General features: G+C 38.0%; 1 protein-coding gene and 1 pseudogene across 1 annotated transcript; both read right to left on the reverse strand.

The window, feature by feature from the left end:
• Positions 1-3,377: 3,377 nt before the first annotated feature.
• On the reverse strand, positions 3,378-6,112 carry LOC131902674 (vomeronasal type-1 receptor 4-like). The gene is made up of 2 exons (XM_059253690.1): positions 5,118-6,112; positions 3,378-4,297 (listed from the first exon to the last, which is right to left on the reverse strand). Exons 1-2 carry the CDS (start codon positions 5,143-5,145, stop codon positions 3,378-3,380), a joined length of 948 nt encoding a protein of 315 aa, XP_059109673.1. The 5' UTR covers positions 5,146-6,112.
• Positions 6,113-22,676: 16,564 nt separating this feature from the next.
• On the reverse strand, positions 22,677-23,544 carry LOC131902675 (vomeronasal type-1 receptor 4-like; annotated as a pseudogene).
• Positions 23,545-24,059: the final 515 nt, after the last annotated feature.

Raw genomic sequence — 24,059 nt, forward strand, 5'->3', positions numbered from 1 at the left:
GAGACATCTTAAAGTTTAGTCAGTCAGAAAGGAGGGGGCAGAACCCATCACCCTTAGTGGTAGGTGGGCCAAAGTCAAGAAACAAGGTCTTCCTATGTCTCTAGAGGCTGAGGAAAGGTCTCTAGGAGGAAGTGGGTTTTCACCGAGGGCTCAGTAACCAAGAGGAAACCCAGAATGAATTCTGGAAAACCAGCATGAATTCTGAACCTGTTGACAGGTTTTATTCAGAGGAGAAAAGGGAACCAGATTCCCCCAGTGCATCCACCAAAAGTGAAAGGGGAAGCCTCCTACCAAATCAGACTGGACTGAATGTGCCTAGCTAGCGTCCAGTTCATGGGGAGTCTACCACAGACAGTGAAGGTCATGGTGGGGTGCAAGCTCCCTAATTCCACAGGACAGAGTGGGGACACTGGACACTCAACAGCTGTCACCCAATTACCTGAGGACTGAAAACATACATAAAAGTAACATAAAAACACAGCAGGTTTTATTTAAGAATATGTATGTATATATGTGTATATATAGGCATATAATAACAATTAGTGAATAAAAGAATCAAAGAACAAAGTAATGGACAGGTATATGAGCAAGGTTAAAGGGACAAAAGGAAAAGGGGAAATGATGCTATTATATTATAAATTCAAAAACTAAAAGAAAAAAATCATGTATAATGGACCAAAAGTATTGGCTCTTTTTATATTGAGAGACATATATCAATTATTGTACAGGTAACATGAAATTTTGAGCATGAGAATCACTGTAATAGAATTCTGTCTATCTTCTGATAGTATATATTTATCAAACTATAAGGGAAACTGAGGGTCACAATTGAATTAAACAAAAGATGAGAATTCCCCTCTTTCTATAAACACTATAAGACTCTTCCAACTTGTAAATTACCACCAAACTATTGTATATTTGGACAATAAAAAGGCTTTATGGGAGATTAAAACAGCACTAACTTGAGTGTTCAGGTTAGAAATTCACAATTACTATGTATTTTTCCATAGAATGCTCTAATGTGGAAATAACACCATCATGATCTCAGACCTAGAATATTTTTTGAATAGATACTACTACTGTCTGTTACTGAACTAAAGGCTGAGAAAACACTCTAATTTGCCTCCTACACACACACACACACACACACACACACACACACACACACACACACACACGTATATATATATCCCTCATCAAGATGAGGTTGTTCCTATATCATCTTTTAATCTTTACTGGCTTGGGGAGATTCAGGTACAGCCCTGGGAAACATGAAAATCAGGGCTAGGATTTCTGGGTTAGAGGCAGAGAAGTAAGTCAGTATTAAAACAGCAGCCATAATAACCTTCAGCATCAGCTCTCATTATCAAGTGGATTTAACCTCAGCATCTACTACAGGGAACTGTATATAAAAAGAGAAAAATCATGGGATTAGGGTGTGTCTAGGACCCCATTCCTCTTAATGCCTGAGCACATTCCTCCCCATTTTCTGTGTTCTCTGTATGAATTTGTCATTCCACAGCCCTGAATCCAAATTCCTATTTTTTTTTAATATGTTCACTTCCTCAGCTCTCGACATGGATTTTCCCTGAAGATTTTTCTCACAGTCTGCAGCTGAAATACTGTCATGGCTGTCTAATTTTTGCTATGATGATGATCTCAGTTCTAAGGTCTATATAAGATCTATAAGATCTCTGCTGCCAGGAGAAGTCAGTTCCGGAGGAATGGGAAGTCAGTCCTACATTCACAAATAAAATCTGTTTCACCAGAATCAGGAGAGTGCAAATATTTCCTTAGAGAATAATTTCACTCTCTGCTGTATGCATCACCCAAGGAAGTCACTACCATCTCATTTTTTTTTTTTTTTTTTTTTTTGGTTTTTCGAGACAGGGTTTCTCTGTGTAGCTTTGCGCCTTTTCCTGGAACTCACTTGGTAGCCCAGGCTGGCCTCGAACTCACAGAGATCCACCTGGCTCTGCCTCCCGAGTGCTGGGATTAAAGGCGTGCACCACCACCGCCCGGCCCCATCTCATTTTTTTTAATTTGAGAAATCATCTCATATATTAGGAATCTACATACACTTAAATAATTCCTGTAATTTCCTTGTTTTCTTTCTAAAAATGCAATGGCATGGTAAAAGTAGCCTTTTTAGCCCTGTGAATTCTCCATTTTTTTTCTGTACAAAGTTATATGGATAACAGTAGTGTTATTGATATTTCTTTGACTCACAAAGGCTTGCCTCATTGTGACTGTCTCGTTCACGAGTAAGCTTCTACGGGGGTGGGGAGATTCACTGAGCTGTATCTTGGCTCATTAGAGTCTGTCATAAGGTCCAGGAACATGCTCTCTTTTTCTCTCTCTGCCTATCTCTCTCTGCCTATCTCTCTATCTCTCTCTATCTCTCTATCTATCAGCTGTCTGTCTGTCTGTCTGTCTTTCTGTCTATCATCTATCTATCTATCTATCTATCTATCTATCTATCTATCTATCTATCTATCTATGAATCTATCATCTATCTATCTATCTATCTATCTATCATCATCATCATCATCATCATCATTTCTCTCTCTTTTTATTTTCTTATTTATTTTACAGCCAGATCTCGGCCTCCTCTTTTTTTTCTTCTCCTTCTCCTCCTTTCCCTCTCCCCTCAATACACCCCTCTTCCTTTCTTGCAAGAAAAGGTGCTGGCTTCCCATTGGTGTCAGCAAAGCGTGGTATATCAAGCTGCCTTAAGACAAAGCACCTCCACCTGTATTGAGGCTGGACAAGGCAACCCAGCAGGAGGAACAGTTTCCCAAGAGCCAGCCAGTGCATTTGTACTGAGGATGTGACAAGGGAAGAAAGATACAATATCACACTCACAAAGGGAAAGTAAAAGCAGGGTGTATTTCCACCTTTTATTTTAAAACAATGATGAGCAGCATAGAATGCAGCAGAACAGGGAAACAAGTGAGGTGGAAGCATGGAGTTCAATTAAACCATTGATTTGTTTATTTCAGGGCCAATCACCCAAATTCCAGAAAGCACAACACAAAGGGGCATTGTACTTTTTAACAATTACTGTAATCTGAAACTTAAAGTTTACCTAATTTTTTATTATGTTTTGAAATTTACTTATGTTATACCCTCATCTAAATATATACCTTGAAGTGTAAATGTCATTATTTAAATAAATCCATTCACATGCTAGTGCAAAAAAAAATTACACAGCAAATAACATGTGTATTTTTGTGTGCATGAACACACTCATCTGCATTCACAGCAATAGGATGGTTGATCTGTAATATCCTCAAAAGTCATGTGGCATGAGTGTGATTATGCTCACTATTCTTTTAGAATGACTCAGTAACCAAGTAAGAACTGGGCAGCAGCTTTCAATTTAACTCTTGGTCAGAGACTTTGGGGAAATGTCTGTTCATTTTCAAGGGCAGGCAGTAGCTGGATATGGAGGAGTCACGGCTCATGAGGAGAAAAGGACAAACAGTGGGGAAAAATAGAGAGGCTGTTGCAGTCACATGCACCAGAGACAATCTGGGATTATACACAAGAGTCACAAGGAATTGACAGGCAGAAGAGATTGTGTAAAAGGAGACAAAGGTACTGACCAGAAGAAGGATGGTTTTAGAGGCTCTGGTCTCAGGGGAGGATCTGGAGGAGATGTTGGCCCTGGGCATTTGCTGCATCCTTTGCTTGTGCTTGTACAGTGTGATGACCATTGAGACACTGGCCCATAGCATGAGTCCCAGAAAAAGAATATCAGGAGCTGACAGCAATGCTGCATACAGGAAGTCACTGGTTGGGTCATGACGGACAGAATAGCAGTATAAATAGGATTTCAGATTTAATGTGCTATCATTTCCATATTTTGCCCTCATGTGCACAAGATTGACAGTGCTTATAAGGAGATGAATTGCCCAGTTCAGGTACATAGAGTAACGGATGTACTTGTGTGAATTTATTTTAAGCTCTGAATACTTGTAATCCCTGGGGCTGATAATGATGGCCTGAAAGACACTGAGGAAGCAGGTACTGCCAATACAAACACCCCTACTTATTCTGTGAAAAGAGAAAACCAATTTGCATCCAGTATCATTGAGGAAATCTGTCAATCCAAAAGCTGCCATTGTGTGTGGCACTCCTTTAAATAGGACAGTTAAGATGTTGGCTACAATCAGGTGCATCAGAACCCAGTCTGTAGACCTTAACCTGTACCTTGCTAGGTAAAGAAACAGATAGTGGTAGAGAAGCAAGGAATTCCCCAGAAATCCAATAATAGTCAGAGACAAGATGACCACTCTTTTTTTTTTTTTTTTTTTTTTTTTTTAATTTTGCAATACAATTCAGTTCTACATATCAGCCACAGATTCCCTTGTTCTCCCCCCTCCCGCCCCCCTCACCTTCCCCCCAGCCCGCCCCCCATTCCAATCTCCTCCAGGGCAAAGCCTTCCCCACAGACTGAGATCAACCTGGTGGACTCAGTCCAGGTAGGTCCAGTCCCCTCCTCCCATGCTGAGCCAAGGGACCCTGCATAGGCCCCAGGTTTCAAACAGCCAACTCATGCAATGAGCACAGGACCAGGTCCCACTGCCTGGATGCCTCCCAAACAGATCAGGCCAATCAACTGTCTCACCCACTCAGAGGGCCTGATCCAGTTGGTGACCCCTCAGCCATTGGTTCATATTTCATGTGTTTCCGTTTGTTTGGCTATTTGTCTCTGTGCTTTATCCGACCTTGGTCTCAACAATTCTCTCTCATATAAACCCTCCTCATTCTCGCTAATTGGACTCCCAGAGATCCACCTGGGGCCTAGTCATGGATCTCTGCCTCCAGATCCATCAGTAGTTGGATGAGGTTTCTAGCACGACAATTAGGGTGTTTGGCCATCCCATCACCAGAGTAGGTCAGTTCGGATTGTCTCTCGACCATTGCCAGCAGTCTGTTGTGGGGGTATCTTTGTGGATTTCTGTGGGCCTCTCTAGCACTTTGTTTCTTCCTATTCTCATGTGGTCTTCATTTACCATGGTCTCCTATTCCTTGTTCTCCCTCTCTGTTTTTGATCCAGCTGGGATCTCCCACTCACCCAAGCTCTCTTTCCCTCGACCCTCGCCCTTCACTACCCCCACTCCTGTCCAGGCTGTTCATGTAGATCTCATTCCATTTCTCTGTCGTTGGGCGATCCCTGTGTCTTTCTTGGGGTCCTGTTTTCCAGGTAGCCTGCCTGGTGATGTGAGTAGCAGTCTAGTCATCCTTGTTCCACATCTAGTATCCTGTTATGAGTGAGTACATACCATGTTTGTCTTTCTGAGTCTGGGATACCTCACTCAGGATGATTTTTTCTAGATCCATCCATTTGTCTGCAAACCTCATGATGTCATTGTTTTTCTCTGCTGAGTAGTATTCCATTGTGTATATGTACCACATTTTGTTTATCCATTCTTCAGTTGAAGGGCATCTAGGTTGTTTCCATGTTCTGGCTATTACAAACAACGCTGATATGAACATAGCTGAACAAGTGCTCTTGTGGTGTGGTTGAGCATTCCTTGGGTATATGCCCAAGAGTGGTATAGCTGGATCTTGGGGGAGATGGATTCCCAATTTTCTAAGAAAGCGCCATATTGATTTCCAAAGTGGTTGTACAAGCTTGCATTCCCACCAGCAGTGGAGGAGAGTTCCCCTAGCTCCACATCCTCTCCAGCATAAGGTGTCTTCAGTGTTTTTGATCTTAGCCATTCTGACAGGCGTAAGGTGGTATCTCAGAGTTGTTTTGATTTGCATTTCCCTGATGATTAGGGATGTTGAGCAATTCCTTAAATGTCTTTCAGCCATTTGAGTTTCCTCTGTTGAGAATTCTCTGTTTAGTTCTATAGCCCATTTCTTAATTGGACTGTTGGGCATTTTGATGTCTAATTTCTTGAGTTCCTTATATATTCTGGATATCAGTCCTCTGTCAGATGTGGGATTGGTGAAGATCTTTTCCCATTCTGTAGGCTGTCGCTTTGCTTTGTTGACCGTATCCTTTGCCCTACAAAAGCTTCTCAGTTTCAAGAGGTCCCATTGATTGATTGTTTCTCTCAGTGTCTGTGCTACTGGTATTCTATTTAGAAAGTGGTCTCCTGTGCCAATGTGTTCAAGATTACTTCCTACTTTCTCTTCTAGCAGGTTCAGAGTAGCTGGATTTATGTTGAGGTCCTTGATCCACTTGGACTTAAGTTTTGTGCACGGTGAATCCAATAATAGTCAGAGACAAGATGACCACTCTTACAGACAGCTCACTGTCTGTCATGATGCAAGTTTCTGGACTCAGACTGACAATTTTGCATGAAAAGATGAGGCGGGGACCACATGCACTGTGTCACAGGACACAGGATAGTGATTATCAATTCTGAATGAGTCCACAAGGTACATTCAACCTATAGGGCATCTACCACTTTGACATGAATGTCATACATGAAGGCAATGGAATGGGGCACAAAGTGCTTCAATATTTTTAGATTCATACTCTTTGGAATGTGCAAAGAGGCAGCAATATCTCAACAGGACAGGAGCAAAATATATTCAGCGGCCCTGAAACACAGTCATGACTCATTTTAAAACTTGGCCAATAATCAAATGACATACATTTTACTTTGAAAAACAAGCTTGAATCCATGTAAAATATGATGACAACAAAATTGTTATTAATTTAAGATTACAGCTAATCTCTGTATTGACACCCAAATGAAGTGATTTTGGGACTAATGACACAAGCATTAAGTTTTATAAAGTATGGCTATAATTGTAACATGAAGTGTAAAAAGTGTAAACTTCACATGGACAAAGTTGGAAGTGTAATTACTATGTTAATAAACATTAATGTTTAGAATATTTTAGATTCAGAGAAAAATTTAGGAATGAGTGTAGGATATTGCATCGAATCCACCTATGTGTTTAGTCTTCCCATTTTCAGTGTCCTGCACAAGCATAATTAATCGTCTATTTGAAGAGAAGGTTTTCAAATATGTGAGAAAAGATTTAATCCCAATCGTTGAGGGCATAAAGCAATAATATTATAACTGCCTTCATTTAAATTCCTCTAACTACATCTACATGAAAAATACTGGCATTTTTATTAATTTGGGTATTTTCAAACCATTAAGAATACTTTTCCATTAATTACACCCTCACTCAGAGGCAGAGAAAATGTTTAGTGCAAATGAGACCTACATTTACATGCAACTGCAGGTAGGATTGCATTGTTTTATGGAACGTGTTCTGCTTCAAATCACAATCATGAAGTTATGAGTTGTATCAATGGAAGTGCTAAAAATGTATTATGCTTATTAGATGGAGTTACAAATGATTATTACTGGAAATTTACTGTCATGAGAAAGTACTTTTTAATCTGCTTTCATTTACGAAAGTTACTTACAAATATTTCATAGAAAAATGTATACAAGCCCATTTCAGAATCTATGACACAATACCCTGTGAAAGAATCATCTGTAGAGTTTATGACCAAGTCCATCATTGTGCACACTTACCACTGTGCATAAGAGCACCAAGGAGACTAATATTCATAGATATAAATTTCCCAAAAAGTTAAGCAGTGTCAATAACCACAGTGACACTCCTTTATCAGGCGCCCTACTAAAATGTCCTCATAATGGAAACACTGCTTCCTTACAGAGACATTTTGAGACACCCTAAGCACAAGACTTCTTTTCCAGGGTGACAGAGCACAGCAGGGACTGACGGTGTGGAATGGGCTAAGTCAGAATTAGGATGAAGTGCTTCTAGGACCCCACACTTCATTTCTCCCTGATCCATTTTTGTTCTCTGTGTCTTCTGTGTCCTTGCTGTCATCCAGGTGATCTCCAGTGATCACTTACCAAGACTCGCACGTTTTCTTTTCTTCTCTGACCTTAGGTTGCAGTCTGCTACACTCTCAGCACCCCATCTCTTCCCAGCATGCTGATCGCAGCTCCATGGCCACAAAGATCTGGAGGAGGTCAGCTGGAGGGAAGGCAGCCAGTGCCTGAGATATGGTCTGTGATTCTGTGACCTCACCTCCCCTCAGACCTGCAATTATTATTTTACTTGTAATAGCAATGGACATTGCAGGCTTGAGCAGGCAAGAACTTTGCTCTGAACTTTTGTCCCCTGGTGACCATTAGCAAAGAAGAATTGCAATTTCCTGCTGTTAGCTCTTAAGGGAATATTGTGAGTTCAGAGAAGTTGTTATCTGCTCTGTTTCCTAGAGGTGACTGGATCTCACTTTCAGATATGAGGAGGTATTTATGATCTGTCTGAGATCTTTAACTGTGCTATGTATCTGCATTGTATTTTTTGATTGTCTGAGGTGTCCTGCACACAAATCTCATTTCCCTTCCTCATCTCAGTGGGTGCCATCATAATGTATAGAATAGAAATTCAATGAGAAATATACATTTTTTATATTTTCAAAGAGCACTATAAAATAACTGAATGCTGCAAATTCATAGTAGTGTTTACTGAATAAATGTAAGTTGTCCAAAATTATTTATTCATGTTGCTTTTATAACTGTAGTCAATTTGAAGATGGCATTTTGGGTGAAAATATCATTCATCAACTTTGTTTGGCATTAGTACCTGAAGGGAAAGAAATAGGATTTTGAAGAGAGTTACCTGTATGGGTGAATAGTTCTGCTACCATAAGAAATGAGTTATTAATTTTAAAATTCATTTTTTATATATTTTTATTATTTTTTAAAGGGAAGCAAACTTCTTCATTGTACACAGTACAGAATATAATGCAGCTCAGCAGGATGTAGACAGTCCTGCGCAGTGGGGAGTATCTCAAATCAACTGGCAGGCTAAAGCCTTTCTGGACTGTAGATGTTCCACACTCTGGAAAAGAAGCATATGAATGAAACAACCCCCACACCCTAAAAGAAACAGCCATCTGGGGGTACAGGAGTCCGAAGGGAATGCAAAGTGATACTACTGTTCTGTATCCTTTACAGTGCACTGTGCAGTTGCAGCAGGACAGGGGGCAGCTCAGGTCACAGAAGGTTCTTTTCATACCCAGTAAAACAGCATAAATTCATTATAAAACCAAAACAGCAAAAAACCACAAACCAGTATCAGTAAAGAGAGGAAGAGATAAAAAACAGACAAACAGAAAACCAATCTATAAGGCATTTACAACAAATAAATCTCTAGTCAGCTGGGTAAAATTTGCATCTATGTATAGACTGTGTGTAGGTTAGAAAACTATATGCTTTAGAAAAAAAGAATGTAGGCTGTGATTTTATGGGAAAGTGTGTACCAGTGGACACTATGTGAGCACCTACAAAACTAGAGGGAGAAGTAAGAAGAAATAGAGCCAGAAGATGCTTCTCACACATAGTTGTAATACTCTCATGGCTTTCCTTGATGTGGAGAATGACTTCAGGTCCTTAGGCACAGACCTATGAGCCAGGATACTGAAGGTGTGAGGTGTGTATGCACTACATACTAAGAGTTGAGAACATCTGACATTTACCATTTTGACTGTAAAATAGATATTTTAATATACACATTTCACTTCAGAGTCATAGATACATCTGTTGAGATAGAAGCTGCTAGTGTAACTGTTGTATAGAGAGATACATTCTTGTTACTTCCTACTTTATTGTGTTACCCAATTGTTCCCCCACTAAAGAAATTTATTTCTTCACATAGGCTTGTTATGTCATGCCACAGCACCGATCATACTGAGAAATGCTATCAGGGATAGAATGAGTAAGACACTGGACATGAAGTGTGACTCCAAGACAAAGTATTAATGAAACAGGTGAGAATCTTTTTAAATCAATGGTAATGTTTTCAGAGTATATTACAATAATCACTGTACCTAATTAAGTAAAGTTCAGAGCCATAGATAAACACTAATGATATTCAAAAATTTACATGGAATCTAATTAAAAAAATTAGGGGACTCAGACATTAATCTCCACAAATACAGTCACTTGAATTTGAACTGCTTGTAGAAATACACACAGGAGCAAAGGCAGACTGTTTTACTTTGGAAAATATGTATTCATATTTAGAGGAATGAAATAGGATACCTACAATCTTGACCAATTCAAATGTCAAATCAACACAGATCAAGCATCCAACTGGAAGCCATGGCATTCTAAAAGTTCAGAGGAGAAAGCCGGGGAAGATCTTCATGATACAACCAAATGCAAGGACTGTATGAATGACTACATTTGCATAGAGAACAATTTCCAAAATTGATGAGTGGCATTTCATGAAAGTGAAATGTTTCAACAGCCTTGCAGATTGTCCCAATTTCAATTTAAATTGTTTTTAGAAGGCCATCAGATGCTCATGCAACCTTTTTTAAATGGACACTCCTTCTTGCCTTCTTGTACTCTCATTTCTCCTATAGACTACCACTTCTGCCTTTCCACAGAGGTTGATTTTTCTTATGTGTACTTTGAGAAAATCTATGATGTTCTACTAACCATCTTTTAAAGCACCGTTCTCCCAGTGCTCTCGTTCTACATTTCAGGCATCTATGTGAACTATAAGTTCAACACAGGACAGTAGGGACTTGAAGTTATGACTAACCTATGAGAGAATGTGTGTGGCTTTTGCATTTCAGTACCTTCATTACCACATTCAATATAAATGTTCTATTCATTTATCTGCAAATTCCATAACTTTCTTTTATTCTTTGTAGATGTAACCAACTGTCTTATTAAATAAGAAACACAGAAGCAATGCAAAGCAGAAAGCCAAGAGATCAGAGCTAAGAGCCTTACCAGCCTGCTGCAGCTAGCCTCTTCAGCCAGGAGACCTCTCCAAAAAATACCTACTTCCTGTGTGTTTGTCTTTATATAGTCTTTCTGTTCTACCTTCTCATTGGTTGTAAACCCAAACACATGACTGCCTCGTCACTGCCTGTCTGTAAAGACTTCCAAGTCTTCTATGGTTGGGATTGAGATTAAAGGTGTGTGTGTCTCCAGTGCTGGCTGTATCCTTCAACACACAGTGATCTACCTAGCTCTGTCTACCAAGTGCTGGGATTAAAGGCGTGTGCCACCACACCACCGCCATGCTCTTCCTATGGCTCTAATAGCTCTGACCCCAGGGCAACTTTGTTTATTAACATACAATTAAAATCACATTTCAGTACAAATAAAATACCACCATATTTCCCCTTTTCTATTTAATAAAAAGAAAAAAAGAAAAAGGTTATAACTAACAAAAGAAAAACTATATACAAAGTACAATAACTATCTACAATATATACAAGTAATAAATACCTAAACAATGTCTAGTCCATTTGTATTTGACAAATTCAGAGAAAATAATTTCATTATCTATCCTATTTTGGTAAGTCCAAAATGTATCTAATTCACTTTCTATCCTAATTAATCTTCAACTATAACTAACTAACCTTCAACTATAATTAACTAATCTTCAACTCTCTCAGAGGCCCAAGAAGGAAATAATATTACCTAACAAAAATAAAAACAGGAAGTGCAAGCAAACAACTTCCAAAAAATTTGTGAGTTGAGAGAAACAGCCAGCTGCCTGGACAGTCACCTGAGGTTTCTCCACAGTCCTGGGGCATCATCTTCAGCCTATAGGCTTAGCGTATCTGACAGACTCATTTGTGAAGTAGGATGTACACAAGGTCAACAGTTCAACCTCACATTGGGTGAGAACAGTCCATGTACCAGAAACACCTGAATTCCATTAGTGTCATGTCATGATTCAAGATTTTGAATTCTGGAAATTGCTGATGGTTTTTGAATTCAGCTGTCCATTCTTCTTGACTGTGTATATATGGCTTCATCTCAGCATCCCGTTCTTCTCCACATCCCTCTATTAAATGCCAGTCTGCTATTGGGAGGTGTGAGCTTAGTTACTCTTCAAGAATAACTGTTTCAGCTACTGTCCCATTGCACATCGGAAGCCATCAGCCCACTGCCTGTTCAGCTGCCTTGGAAGAAAAGGGCACTGTACCTTTTCCGAATTGCGAAGGCCACTTCAGGGATGGTGCCATATTGTCCTGGCCTCAGAAGATGCCTTTTGATAAAGCCATAACCACACTTGTTTTGGCAAGAATCAGTACTCCTTTGTTTCATGTCCTGTCTGTCCATTTTGTCCTGTTGATTCGAGGATACTTTGTTGTCCAGTGGCTAACTTTTGCCACAATGAAAGTTAACTCCATATGCAGTTTCTTCAATGCCCATATTTTCTCTGAAGTAGATTGGTACTGCCAGGAGCCGACATGTCTCAAAAAGGAACAATTTTCTAAGTTATTAAAACATTTTAAATGCCATATTCTGTAGATCTCTGAAGGGTTTGAAGATGACCTGTCTATCTAAAATATATCTGCTCAATTTTTAAAACATATCTAATATGACTACAAGTTCTATTGTAATGTCTAATTACTAACTTTCATTTCTTTATATCCTAGTAGTTGGTAATAATAACATTCAAGGATCAGAAAATTGCATTGTTAAATGAATGGTATAAGTACAATTAGAAATATACATATAGCATTTTCTAACAATATCAATTTCAATATATATAATTTGTAAACAATATAAAACAATCCAATCCAATGTAAAGTATTTAAAACTAGTAATTGTCTTTTTCTTCTTCCCTTTTCCTTTCTTTCTCTCTTTCTTTCTTTCTTTCTTTCTTTCTTTCTTTCTTTCTTTCTTTCTTTCTTTCTTTCTTTCTTTCTCTTTTTTAAAACAAGAACCTTAAATCTAATCTCCTTTGCTTAGCCTTTTTCTTAACCCTTGACAACAACTTGTAACCAAGCCCCATAAACAATGAAAATTATCCCAGACTCAAAACCCATTAAAAAAGAGCAAAAAACTACCCACCCCACAACACCTCTTTGGGAATATGGGCATCGTACTCTTAAAATTGCTTCCTGCTGTGTATGGGCAAAGTTATCTTTATCCTGAAAGAAAAATTTTAGGTTAATTGTCAAATTCTAGGAAAGGTTACTATATTCTTCCTTATCCAGTCTTTGTATAATGCCAAAGTTCAGGGTTTATCTCAAGTCCTTATACAAGTAGTCTTTGGGACTGGATCATCTCAGCTTGCCCTCTCAAAATTGTTCTGAGCACTTTGTAGTTCAAAGCTGATCTGTAGATGATGTTTGTCATCTTAGTGATGTTATTATTGTCCACATGGAATTGTTGTTGTTGTGGGGCCCCATCTTCTTTCTGGAGACTTCAGTTGATGTTAGGCCTGGCCGAGATTTTCTGCAGAAAACTGATAAGAGACTCGAACACAAAGACATATATATATATACAGCTAACTGAAGCCTTTTTTTCTAGAATTAGTTAGTACTCTATATGACCATTCATATCTTAACAAAGTTTAAAATGTGTATCTATCTATCTATCTATCTATCTATCTATCTATCTATCTATCTATCATCTATATTAATCTTGTAAATTTTGATATAAAATTCATTCTTTAAGAAAAGTTTAAAGAACCAGAATATAATCAAAGAGTTGAGATTAGTAATAGAATAGTCCCTTAATTAATTTGGCTTTTCTCCTGTCCCATAGCTCTTTTCTTCTGGCATGATACATGGAGTTTGCATTTTCCTTTTAACAACATGCTTGAGTTTAAAGAAGGAGAGAGCCATTCTCCAACTCCAAAGTCAGCTTTAAATTTTAATTGAACTGGGACTATTAGAAGACCAATAGTGTTAAATCTTTGAGAAGAGCAGAAACCAACATTTAGGAAGACTTATAATATTTTTTAGAGGATATACCAATATGCCATTTCCCTCTGTTTCCTGGCATAGATGATTTGTTCCTTATCTTCAGTTGTCTCATTTGTCCAGTGTTGTTCAGATTCCTCATTCTCCTAGAAGACATAAAGAAAAACCTTTCCCCAAGACTAATTTTTGGGGATATTCCTTTTTGGCAAGTTATTATCTGATTACATGAAAAGGCATGTGTTACTGGTATAAGTTAGTTTAAATTGGATGTTCATGCTGGTTGATGAACTATCACCTCCTCTAATTAAGAGGTTTCTCTTGTTCAAATCGAACCTTTATCAATTTTGATGGTACCCACAGCTTATCTTCTCCTGTAGAAACAAAAGCAAAACCTCTTCCCCAACGTAACACATACCCTGGTTTCCATTCTGAGGTCAGCACATCCTTAAAGTATATAGGTTGATTTAATTCTGTAGTTTTTTCTATTATGCAATGTCTCTCTGCAGCTGTTGTTGTTTTATCATTGGCATTAAGAAAATTAAAAGTTAATAGAGCATCATACAGTCTATTTCTGGGGTTTTTTGTTACCCCTTTCTGTTTATTTAGCATATCCTTTAGAGTTCTGTTTGATCTTTCTATAACTGCTTCACCTGTAGGATTATGTGGTATGCCTGTAATATGCCATATATTGTAATAAGCAAAATCTGTTTCATTTTAACAGATACATATGCTAGAGCATTGTCAGTTTTGGTTTGTGCAGGTATACCCATGATGGCCATAACTTCTAGCAAATGAGTGATTACAGAATCAGCTTTTTCACAACTCAAAGCAGTTGCTCATTGAAATCCTGAATAAGTATCAATGGTATGGTGTACATATTTTAATTTTCCAAATTCTACAAAGTGAAATACGTCCATCTGCCAGATTTCTTCCCTCTGAGTACCCTTTGGGTTACATCATCCTGCTGGTAATGGCATTTGGTTGTGGAAGGAACAAGTAGGACATTTCTTTACTATTTCTTTGGCTTGTTGCCAGGTTATGGAAATATCCTTTTTTAAACCTTTACTATTGACATGATGATTTTTATGAAATTCTGAGGCCTCCTGCTTATTTCCTATCAATAATTTATCAATTTCATCATTGCCTTGTGCTAGAGGGCATGGCAGACCAGTATGGAATCGGATGTGAGTTATATATAAGGGATGACTCCTTTTCCTGATTGTGTCTTGTAATTGAATAAATAGTGAAGTTAATTCTGAAGCATCAGGGATAAATTCTGCCGTCTCAATATGTAATACTACTCTTTTAGCAACTGAGAGTCAGTTACTATGATGAGAGGTTCTGAAAAATCCATTAATACCAACAGAATAACATACAATTCTGAATTTTGAACTGAATTATAAGGACTTTGAATCACTTTACTTAAATTTTCTGATTGGTAACCTGCTTTTCCTTGTTTGTTGGCATCTGTGTAAAATGTACCAACTCCAGATATGAGGTTTTCCTGTACAATTCGAAGCAAGATCCAATCAGCTCCCTTTATAAGATCAATTCTATCACTTTTAGGATAGTTGCTGTTAATTTCTCCCAAAACATTACTGCAAGCTCTTTGCCAAGGTTCACTTTCTATCCATAATTTTTCAATGTTCTTCTTAGTTAAAGGTAAGACAATTTCTGCTGGGTCTATTCCTGCTAATTGACGAAGTCTCAATTTTACTTTCCATATCAAGTCAGAGATTATTTCCATATAAATTTTTAATTTTTTTATTTGGTTTATTTGGTAAAAATATCCATTCTAATATATTATCTTCCCTCTGCATTAATATTCCTGTAGGAGAATGCCTAGATGGTACAATAACCAAAATGCAATCCAGCTTTGGATCAATACGATCCATGTGCACTTCATGTACTTTCTTTTCTATCAAGGTCAATTATTTCTCAGCTTCAGGTGATAATTCTCTTGGACTATATAAGTCCTTGTCACCTTCTAAGGTTGGAACAAATTATTCAGTTCATCGTTTTTTTTTTACCCCAATTATAGTTCATAGATGAGAAATGTCTCCAAATAGTCTTTAAAAGTCATTAAGAGTCTGTAGTCGATGTCTCCTAATTTGGACCCTTTGGGGTCTAATTTTTTGTAGCTCTATTTTATATCCTAAATAATTAATAGAATCTCCTCTTTGTATCTCTTCAGGAGCAATTTGTAATCCCAAGCAAGGCAAAATTTTCTTTACTTCTTCAAACATTCTTTGTAAAGTATCTGCATTTGAGTCAGCTAGTAAAATATTATCCATATAATGATAAATTATAGATTTAGGAAATTTTTACGTATCACTTCCAATGGCTGATGTACAAAATATTGGCACAGTGTTGGGCTATTCAACATTCCCTGTGGGAGAACCCTCCATTGAAATCTTTTAACCAGTTGAGAATTATTATAAGTAGGCACTGTGAAAGCAAATCTTTCTCTGTCCTTTTCTTGTAAGGGTATTGAAAAGAAACAGTCTTTTAAATCAATAACTATGAGAGACCAACCTTTTGGTAACAGAGTAGGCAAAGGAATTCCAGATTGTAGAGAGCCCATTGGCTGAATTACTTTGTTAATTGCTCTAAGGTCTGTTACCATTCTCCATTTACCAGATTTCTTTTTAATAACAAATACAGGAGAATTCCAAGGGCTGGTTGATTCTTCAATATGCTGAGCATTTAACTGTTCTTCTACCAGCTCTTCTAAAGCCTGTTGTTAAAGGCTATTGCTGAACCCATACAGGCTTGTCTGTTAACCATTTTAAAGGTAGAACTGTTGGTGTCTTTGGGAGATCATCAGTTGTTGTGCCCTGTTCTTGTATCATATGGATGGCTGGTGAGCACTCTTTAGAATAATATCTTCTAATATTTCTCTCATAAACATGTGCTGGTATAATTTGTTTCTGAGGTTGGAGGGATATTAATCTGAGTATTCCATTGTTGCAACCGGTCTCAACCCCACAGGTTCAGAGCTATGTTAGCCATATATGGTTTTAATTTTCCTCTCTGTCCTTCAGGACCTATACATTTGAGCCATCTTGCACTGTTTCACTTGAGATAATGTCCCAATTCCTAACAGATGAATGTTTACATCCTGAAGAGGCCAAGTTGGATGCCAAAATTCTGGTACAATTAAGGTAACATCTGCACCTGTGTCTACCAGACCAGACAACAAAACACCATTTATTTTTATTGTTAATTTTGGTCTTTGTTCATTAATAGAAGTTTGCCAAAAAATTTTCTTTATGTTTTCTCCTGAATTTTCTATTCTCTCTGTTTCATCATCCTGACCAGCATGACTTATTCCAATAGGCATTTGGTTATTTAACTGCTCTGAGTAGGGGTTTCCTCTACTACTGCAGGAAAAGTTTGAACTGGATTTGCTTTGGGGGTCTGCCTTAGGCCCCTCTGGGAGTTTCTCGCAGAATGAGGCAAAATATTACCTTGCCTGTCCCTTGTTGATCTACATTCCTTGGTATAGTGTTTTCCCTTACCACACCTTCTGCATACTCCAGAAGGAAGGGGTATTCTGTTGCCATTGTTCCTTGAAGAAACATTGTTTCTAGGAATGACCTGTTTACAGTCCCTTTTCAAATGTCCTTGCTTTCCACATCCAAAACATCTAACATTCCTCAAACCTTTTCAAATTGCTTCTCCTATCCATATATCATCATGGTCATGAGCCTCAATATTAACCGTATCTTTAATCCAATCTTACAAAGTTGTAGATCTTGCCTTTAATGGCCTGATTATTCTTTTGCATGCTGCATTCATGTTCTGAAAGGCCAAAGATTCAATTATTTTCTGACTAGCCTCTGAATTCAGGACCATTCTCTGTACTGCTGAAGTCAATCTTTGTAAAAAATTGTTGAAAGATTCTTTTGGGCCTTGTATAACCTTTGTAAATGACTCAGTTTTTCTCTGGTTCCTCAACTCTGTCCCATGCATGCAAGGCTGCTGTTCGACATAGAATTAGGGTTTGGACATCATATAAACATTGTGTTTGTACTGAAGCATATTGGCCTTCTCCAACAAGCTGATCCTGGAAGACTTATATTCCTTTATCCCTCCATTGTTTTTCTATGTTTTTAGCCTCCTCCTTGAACCACTTTTGCCACTGTAGCCTTTGACTGGGTTCCAGAACAGCCTGTGCCAGCTCCCGCCAGTCCTGTAATATAATCCTATTAAAAGTTGACCAGGTGTTTAACATTTGCTTTACATATGGGGAATGCATGCCATAAGATACTATTGCCTCCTTAAACCTTCATAAATCTAACATTTCAATTGGAGCCCAAATATTTTGTGTATTCACTTGATCAGGTAACTGCTGTATGTTTATTGGATAAATTAAGAGTGACTGTGTCAAACATGCTTTCTTTCTGTAACCTTATTATCCAATCTTGAAACAACATCGCTGTTAATTTCTTCTGTCTGAATTTGAATTTCTCTATAATATATCTTAACAGGTTTAACAGGTTTTTCTAAAACTTTTATCCTGGCACATTAATTGACTATCTTTTAAAATAGTAAAATGAGGATAAGAAAGGTAATAAAGTGCATAATTCAATCAATATTAATCTCATATAGTTGTTCCATTGTCAGACTGGATGTCCTAATTTGTGGTTTGGTTCATAAAGTTAATGCTGGGTATTCACATGCATGCAGAAGAGTGGTCTTCTGGAATGGACACTGTGGAGCTTTGAGGAAGGAGCTTTGGGAATAATTTAGGTCATAAATATTTCCCTAAATTCATCTCAAACTTAATACAGACAAATAGAAAGACTTTCAAATTGGGTGCAGGGTAGAGGTGCTGTGTGGTAGTTAATATTTTTGTAGAATGCTGTAGAAGGGTTTTTGGAGGTTCAGCATAAGGCAAAAACTAAACTGCAGAGAAACCAGGGAAACTTTAGGATGTGATAATGAAAAAAGTTGACCTGCAATGAAGGTGATGGTAAATGTGATTGAAAAACCATTCAGTCCTCTAATCTTCATTTCCCTCCTTTATGGTCAAATATAATCTAATTGGAATTCCTCACAGTTTCATCTCAGTATCAAAAATATTGTTCCTATAAATTATCAGTGAAAATGCATATTGAACACAGTTGAGATAGAGTACTGTGACTTTGGGAAAAACACTTTATGGCACATTTACTTTCTTCCTTAGGGACTGAAACTGGATGTAGGTGGACAGGCCTGGCTGCAGTGTGCTTCACTCTCATCTTGTGATTCATGTGCTGAAAGGACCACGTCCTCCTGTCTTTTGGGAGATGAAAGGGAAAGGAGCAAAGAGATGGGGCTGAGGATGGAGGAGCTCATGATGTGCCTGTTGGAGGTTATTGCTCATTGTCACCAATCACTAATCTCTTCTCTAATGGCCAGTTTACAATAGTTAGATTCATTGCAGTATTGTTTTCCTTCTAAATTGTAACATTGTAGGTGAAGTTGAAGGAGGTTGTGGGAGTATACAGCAGGTGACAACGAGTATTCAACACATCAATCCACCAGACAAATAACTCTCTGATGGGGAGTCCCACCTGGCAAAGTAGCAGAGTCACTGACTATAAATGACTGGTTGTTTCTGTCTGTAATTTCTCTCATGTGCCCCTTCATTTCTTCTTTAATAACAGCTATGGGTATTTTCCCCACTGCATGTGTGTGTATCTCATGAAAATATTCCCTCTTTGGGCACACATATAGCTGTGGATGCTCAGGAAGATGATTTCTACTTACGTGTATAATTCTAATAATACTAGAATATTTTTCATAACTGACATAGGAAAGTAACAGTATTCTCATTTAAAAAGACAGCCTTTTACACATTGTGCTATAAGACCTTAGAGGAAATTCAAAACAGATGAGCTGCCCCTGGAGATGAATACACAAGGACAAATTCCCAGGTGTTTATTGCTGAATCAAAGTCAGACTTGAAGCAACTTTGGTAGATATAACTCTCTGCAGAAATTGGTTTTCTGCACATCGTCTTAGTTTCAGTTTATTTTATAGGCTCAAGGTTCAGCCAACTAACTGTTTACTTTCTATCTGAGAACCCTAACCATTTAGGCTACATGCATGGCCAATCGTTACTCACCAGCCCGTCAATGTGACCTCCATAGTCTGAGAAAAACTGTGTGACTTATGTGTAATGAGCATGGGTAGGACCTGGAAAATGTAACATAAAATTGTCCAGAGTTTGGCTGTTAGGGTAGTAGAGAGAGTAGTGAGAGATGTGTATGTGCTGAGTGAGGGATGTAGCTGAATGGGCAGAGAGAAAAGTGTGAGAAATGAAAAAGAAGAGGAAAAGGAGAAGGAGCAGGAGCAGGAGGAGGAGGAGGAGGAGGAGGAGGAGGAGGAGGGGGAGAATAAGAATAAGAATAAGAATAAGAATAAGAATAAGAAGAAGAAGAAGAAGAAGAAGGAGAAGAAGAAGAAGAAGAAGAAGAAAAAGAGAGTGACCCTCAGATCATATGTGCTTTATTATAGATCAGAAATTTTTCTATCCCCGCTCTTGAGAAGTCTTTTTCTGAGTAACCCTGGGTAGCAGTTCTGGGAGCTGGACTCTTGGTTCACTAAATAAAGTAACATTAAGAAAATGGCTGATAGGAATTTTCTTTCTACATCTCTGGGTTTTGATTTTGGGAGTAGCTCACAAGGAAGAGAGAGCACCTTTGATGAGCCTGGAAGTTTAGTGGTGAATTTCCAGCATACTGCAGGATCTAAAATTCTCAAAAACCTCAGATTGCAGGGCAAGGTTTGCATCCCATATTATCCACACTCATCTCACCCAAGGTGGAAGTTCTCAAATAAATGTATAAATCTTGTCTATGTAGAGTGGAACTCTGACAAAGAGTTCAAAGGTGATGATCAATTTTGAGTGGTTTCAGGGTATGGAAGTAGGAATGAGATGTTTTGAACCCTCCCATTCATCCTAAGGGATTTCTCATAATGTCTTGGAGTCCCTTGGCCATGGACCAATCCTTATTGGGCAGAGGCTCCATGTGTTCAAAGGTTACCCCTCTTTTCTTCTTTTCTCTCTTCCAAGAAAGGAATTGCCATGTTTTATCATAGAACACAATTGTCAGAGTTTCTATGAGACAGGTCAATTAGTTGTAACCTTTCACACACATGCAGGTGAGTATTATATATAAAACTTTGAAGAGAAGCCCTGTCTTGAAAAACCAAAAAAAAAAAAATACTTTGACTAAATGTCCTGTCATGTGCAATAAAACAGATGGACCTGATAAGCACCATGTAAATTAAGGTAAACAAATGCAGCAAGACATTTTTACTTACATATAGAATCTATGAAAGCTTAATTTAGAGACTCCCAGTAGAAAAGTAGAAAACCCAGGAACAGAGGAGTAAGAGAAATGAGGAAATGTTTGTCAAGATATACACATTTTCAGCAATAAAATGAATCAGTTCTAGGTCTGGAGAGATGGCTAAGGTTCTCAAATTCTTACTGTGGAAACGTGTACACCTGAGTTTCACCTCCACCAACTACAGGAATGTAAATGAAGCTTCAGACACCTGTAATAGCAAAGGCAGAGACAGGAGGATCTCTGGCCCTGGCTGACCAGCCAGTCTAGCTGGACTCACAAGCTTCAGGTTCTCTGACACATACACTCACAAAGACGTGCAAAGTCCGAGGCTCTAAAGTGTACAACAGTGTCTACACTTAATGTTTCTTGTATGTGGAAGGTGTTAACACAGATCTTAGAAGTCATCATCTCTAGAAATTGGTCATAGAGATATGGGTTTTAGAGTTTGTATTGCTATGATAAAGCACCACAAGAGAAAGATATTTGGGGAGGAAATATTTATGTTTCTCTTGTATTTCCAAGCAACAATTTATCACCAAGAAAAGGAAAGACAGGAGCTCAAGGCAGGAACCTTAAGGAGGACTGAAGCAGATGCCATGGATGGAATCTGGTTACAGGCTTCCTTCCCCTGTCCTGCTCAGTCTGCTTTCTGAGACACCCTCAGACCACCTGCCAAGGGCTTGCACCATCCACTGTGAGCACAGCCCTTCCACGTCAAACTCTAATCAAGAAAATGCCTGACAGGCTGTTTATAGGACAATCTGGTGCAGTCATTTATTCAGTTGAGGTTATCTTTTTCCCAATCACTCTAGCTGTGTTGTTGACATAAAACTACACAGCACTATATGCCACATGATTTGATGATGGTAATCAATTTTTCATTTTATATATACACATATAAATACACATACACATATAGGAAGTTTTCACCACATATAATCTGAAAATGAAATTTCATTATTCAATCATACTGCAATAAATCTGGAAAAATTTTGGCTCCAAAAAACCAAGGATTTACAGAAGTCAACACAGAAAAAGTATTATGCAAATGTCCACAAGAGTATACCATTGCCTGCTAAAACCTTCTTCATTACTGGTGTTATTACACTCACATGCAGACTGTCCTTTAATAGTCAAATCCCATCAAGTTTCTAAATATTTTCTGTTCAGAGCATGAGGATAATGAAATGCTATTTGATTATCTTCATTTATATATTTTTTGTTTTGGCAAGAGAAGTGGCTAAGGAAAAACTGTCCAATGAATTTTAATCTGTTGCTGTAAAAAAAGGTAAGATAAGTGTAAAAAAATAGATTGTAAATCAAACCATTGTTTTACAAACTATGACAAATTCATAATTTATATAAATTGATTAACATTTTCATGTCACAAAACAATATAGGATATATAAATATGTAATTTATAATATGTTCACAAATTGTATGTGTACATGTTAGTTCATGAATGTACACCACCTGCTTTTATGACATGATTGAGTATATATACATGATTCAATAAAATGTATACATTATTCAAAAAACACACAATTTTGATGTTACTGATATGGTTAGAATATTGTATTCCCTGCACAGGCAAAACAGAGTGGAGACTCACAGAGTTATCGATTGTACAGCAGAAAGGGACTCACAGTTGAAACATGCAGCAACTACTGAAGCCATGTTTACCAGGAAAGAGCCTGGATTATACAGAAGGGACAAATTAATTTGTAAGAGGCAAGAAAGGGTATAAAAGCAGACAAAGATGCTCACCAAGAGCAGAATGGCCTTTGTGGCTCTGGATTCAGGGGAGGACCTGAGGGAGAAGTTGCTTCTATGAATGTGCTTCAATCTCTGCTTGTGTCTGCAGAGGATGAAAACCATGGAGCTGCTGGACCAAAGCATCAGCAACATGAAAAAAACATCAGGACTTGTGACTAATACTGCAGAGAAAATGTCAAAGGTTTTGTCATGACGAACAGAAGAACAGTATTCAAACTCTTTAAGACTTGTCCTATTCCTATGGTTTAATTTTGCAGTCATGTACATAGGAAAAGTTATGTTTACTATGAGGGCCAGGATCCAACTCATGTATACACCAGCAGCAATGTAACTGGGAGACTTGACTTTAAGCCGTGACCACCTGGAACCCGATGGACTGATGGTAATGGCCTGGAAGACACTCAAGAAGCAGGTGCTGCTTAAGGACACACCCCTCCCTACTCTGTGAAGATAAAAGATCAGTTTGCACCCAAAATCATTAAGGAAGTCTTTCAAACCAAAAGCTGCCATTGTCTGCGGCACTCCTTTACACAGGAGAGTTAAGAAGTTGGCTACAATCAAGTGTTGCAGGATCCAATCTGTGAACCTTAACCTGATCCCAGAGAAGTAAAGCAGCAGGTAGTTGTAGACTAGGAAGGAGTTGCTCAAGACTCCAATCAAAGTCTGTGATAAAAAGATTACTCTTATAACCATGTCACTGGCTCCCATGATGTCAACTCTTGTGGTCTCAGGATTATGGTTTGGGAAGATGAGGCATTGGCTGTATGCACTATGTTTTATATATATATATATATATATATATATATATATATATATATATATATATATATATATATATTACATTCTATATCCATAATAAGACTAATGCAAAATTGTTCCTTGATTTTTTTTAAAAAATAGGGAATCAAAAGGCAACATTATAAGCTAAGAGAGGATATAATGTCCAATCTCTAGTTTTGAAGATAGTGTACACAATTTAGTCAATATTCACAGTCTGTGTAGAAGCCTCTGCTCCGGTTCCAGTTACACAGATGATGAAAAGCGAGATAATTTAATCTGAGTCAATTATTTGTAAATTCAAGCTTGGTTAATGATAATGTGAGGACTTTTCAAGTCTACAGTTAGGCTACTGGGATCCACAGCTACCTGAAAAATGATTCAAGTCAGTTCTTAAAACCAACAGCCTCATACTGAGGTTTGATACTTACACATTTTTATCTTTT

Source organism: Peromyscus eremicus, chromosome 1, assembly GCF_949786415.1.
Source record: "Peromyscus eremicus chromosome 1, PerEre_H2_v1, whole genome shotgun sequence".
In the NCBI taxonomy this organism is placed as follows: Eukaryota; Metazoa; Chordata; class Mammalia; order Rodentia; family Cricetidae; genus Peromyscus; species Peromyscus eremicus.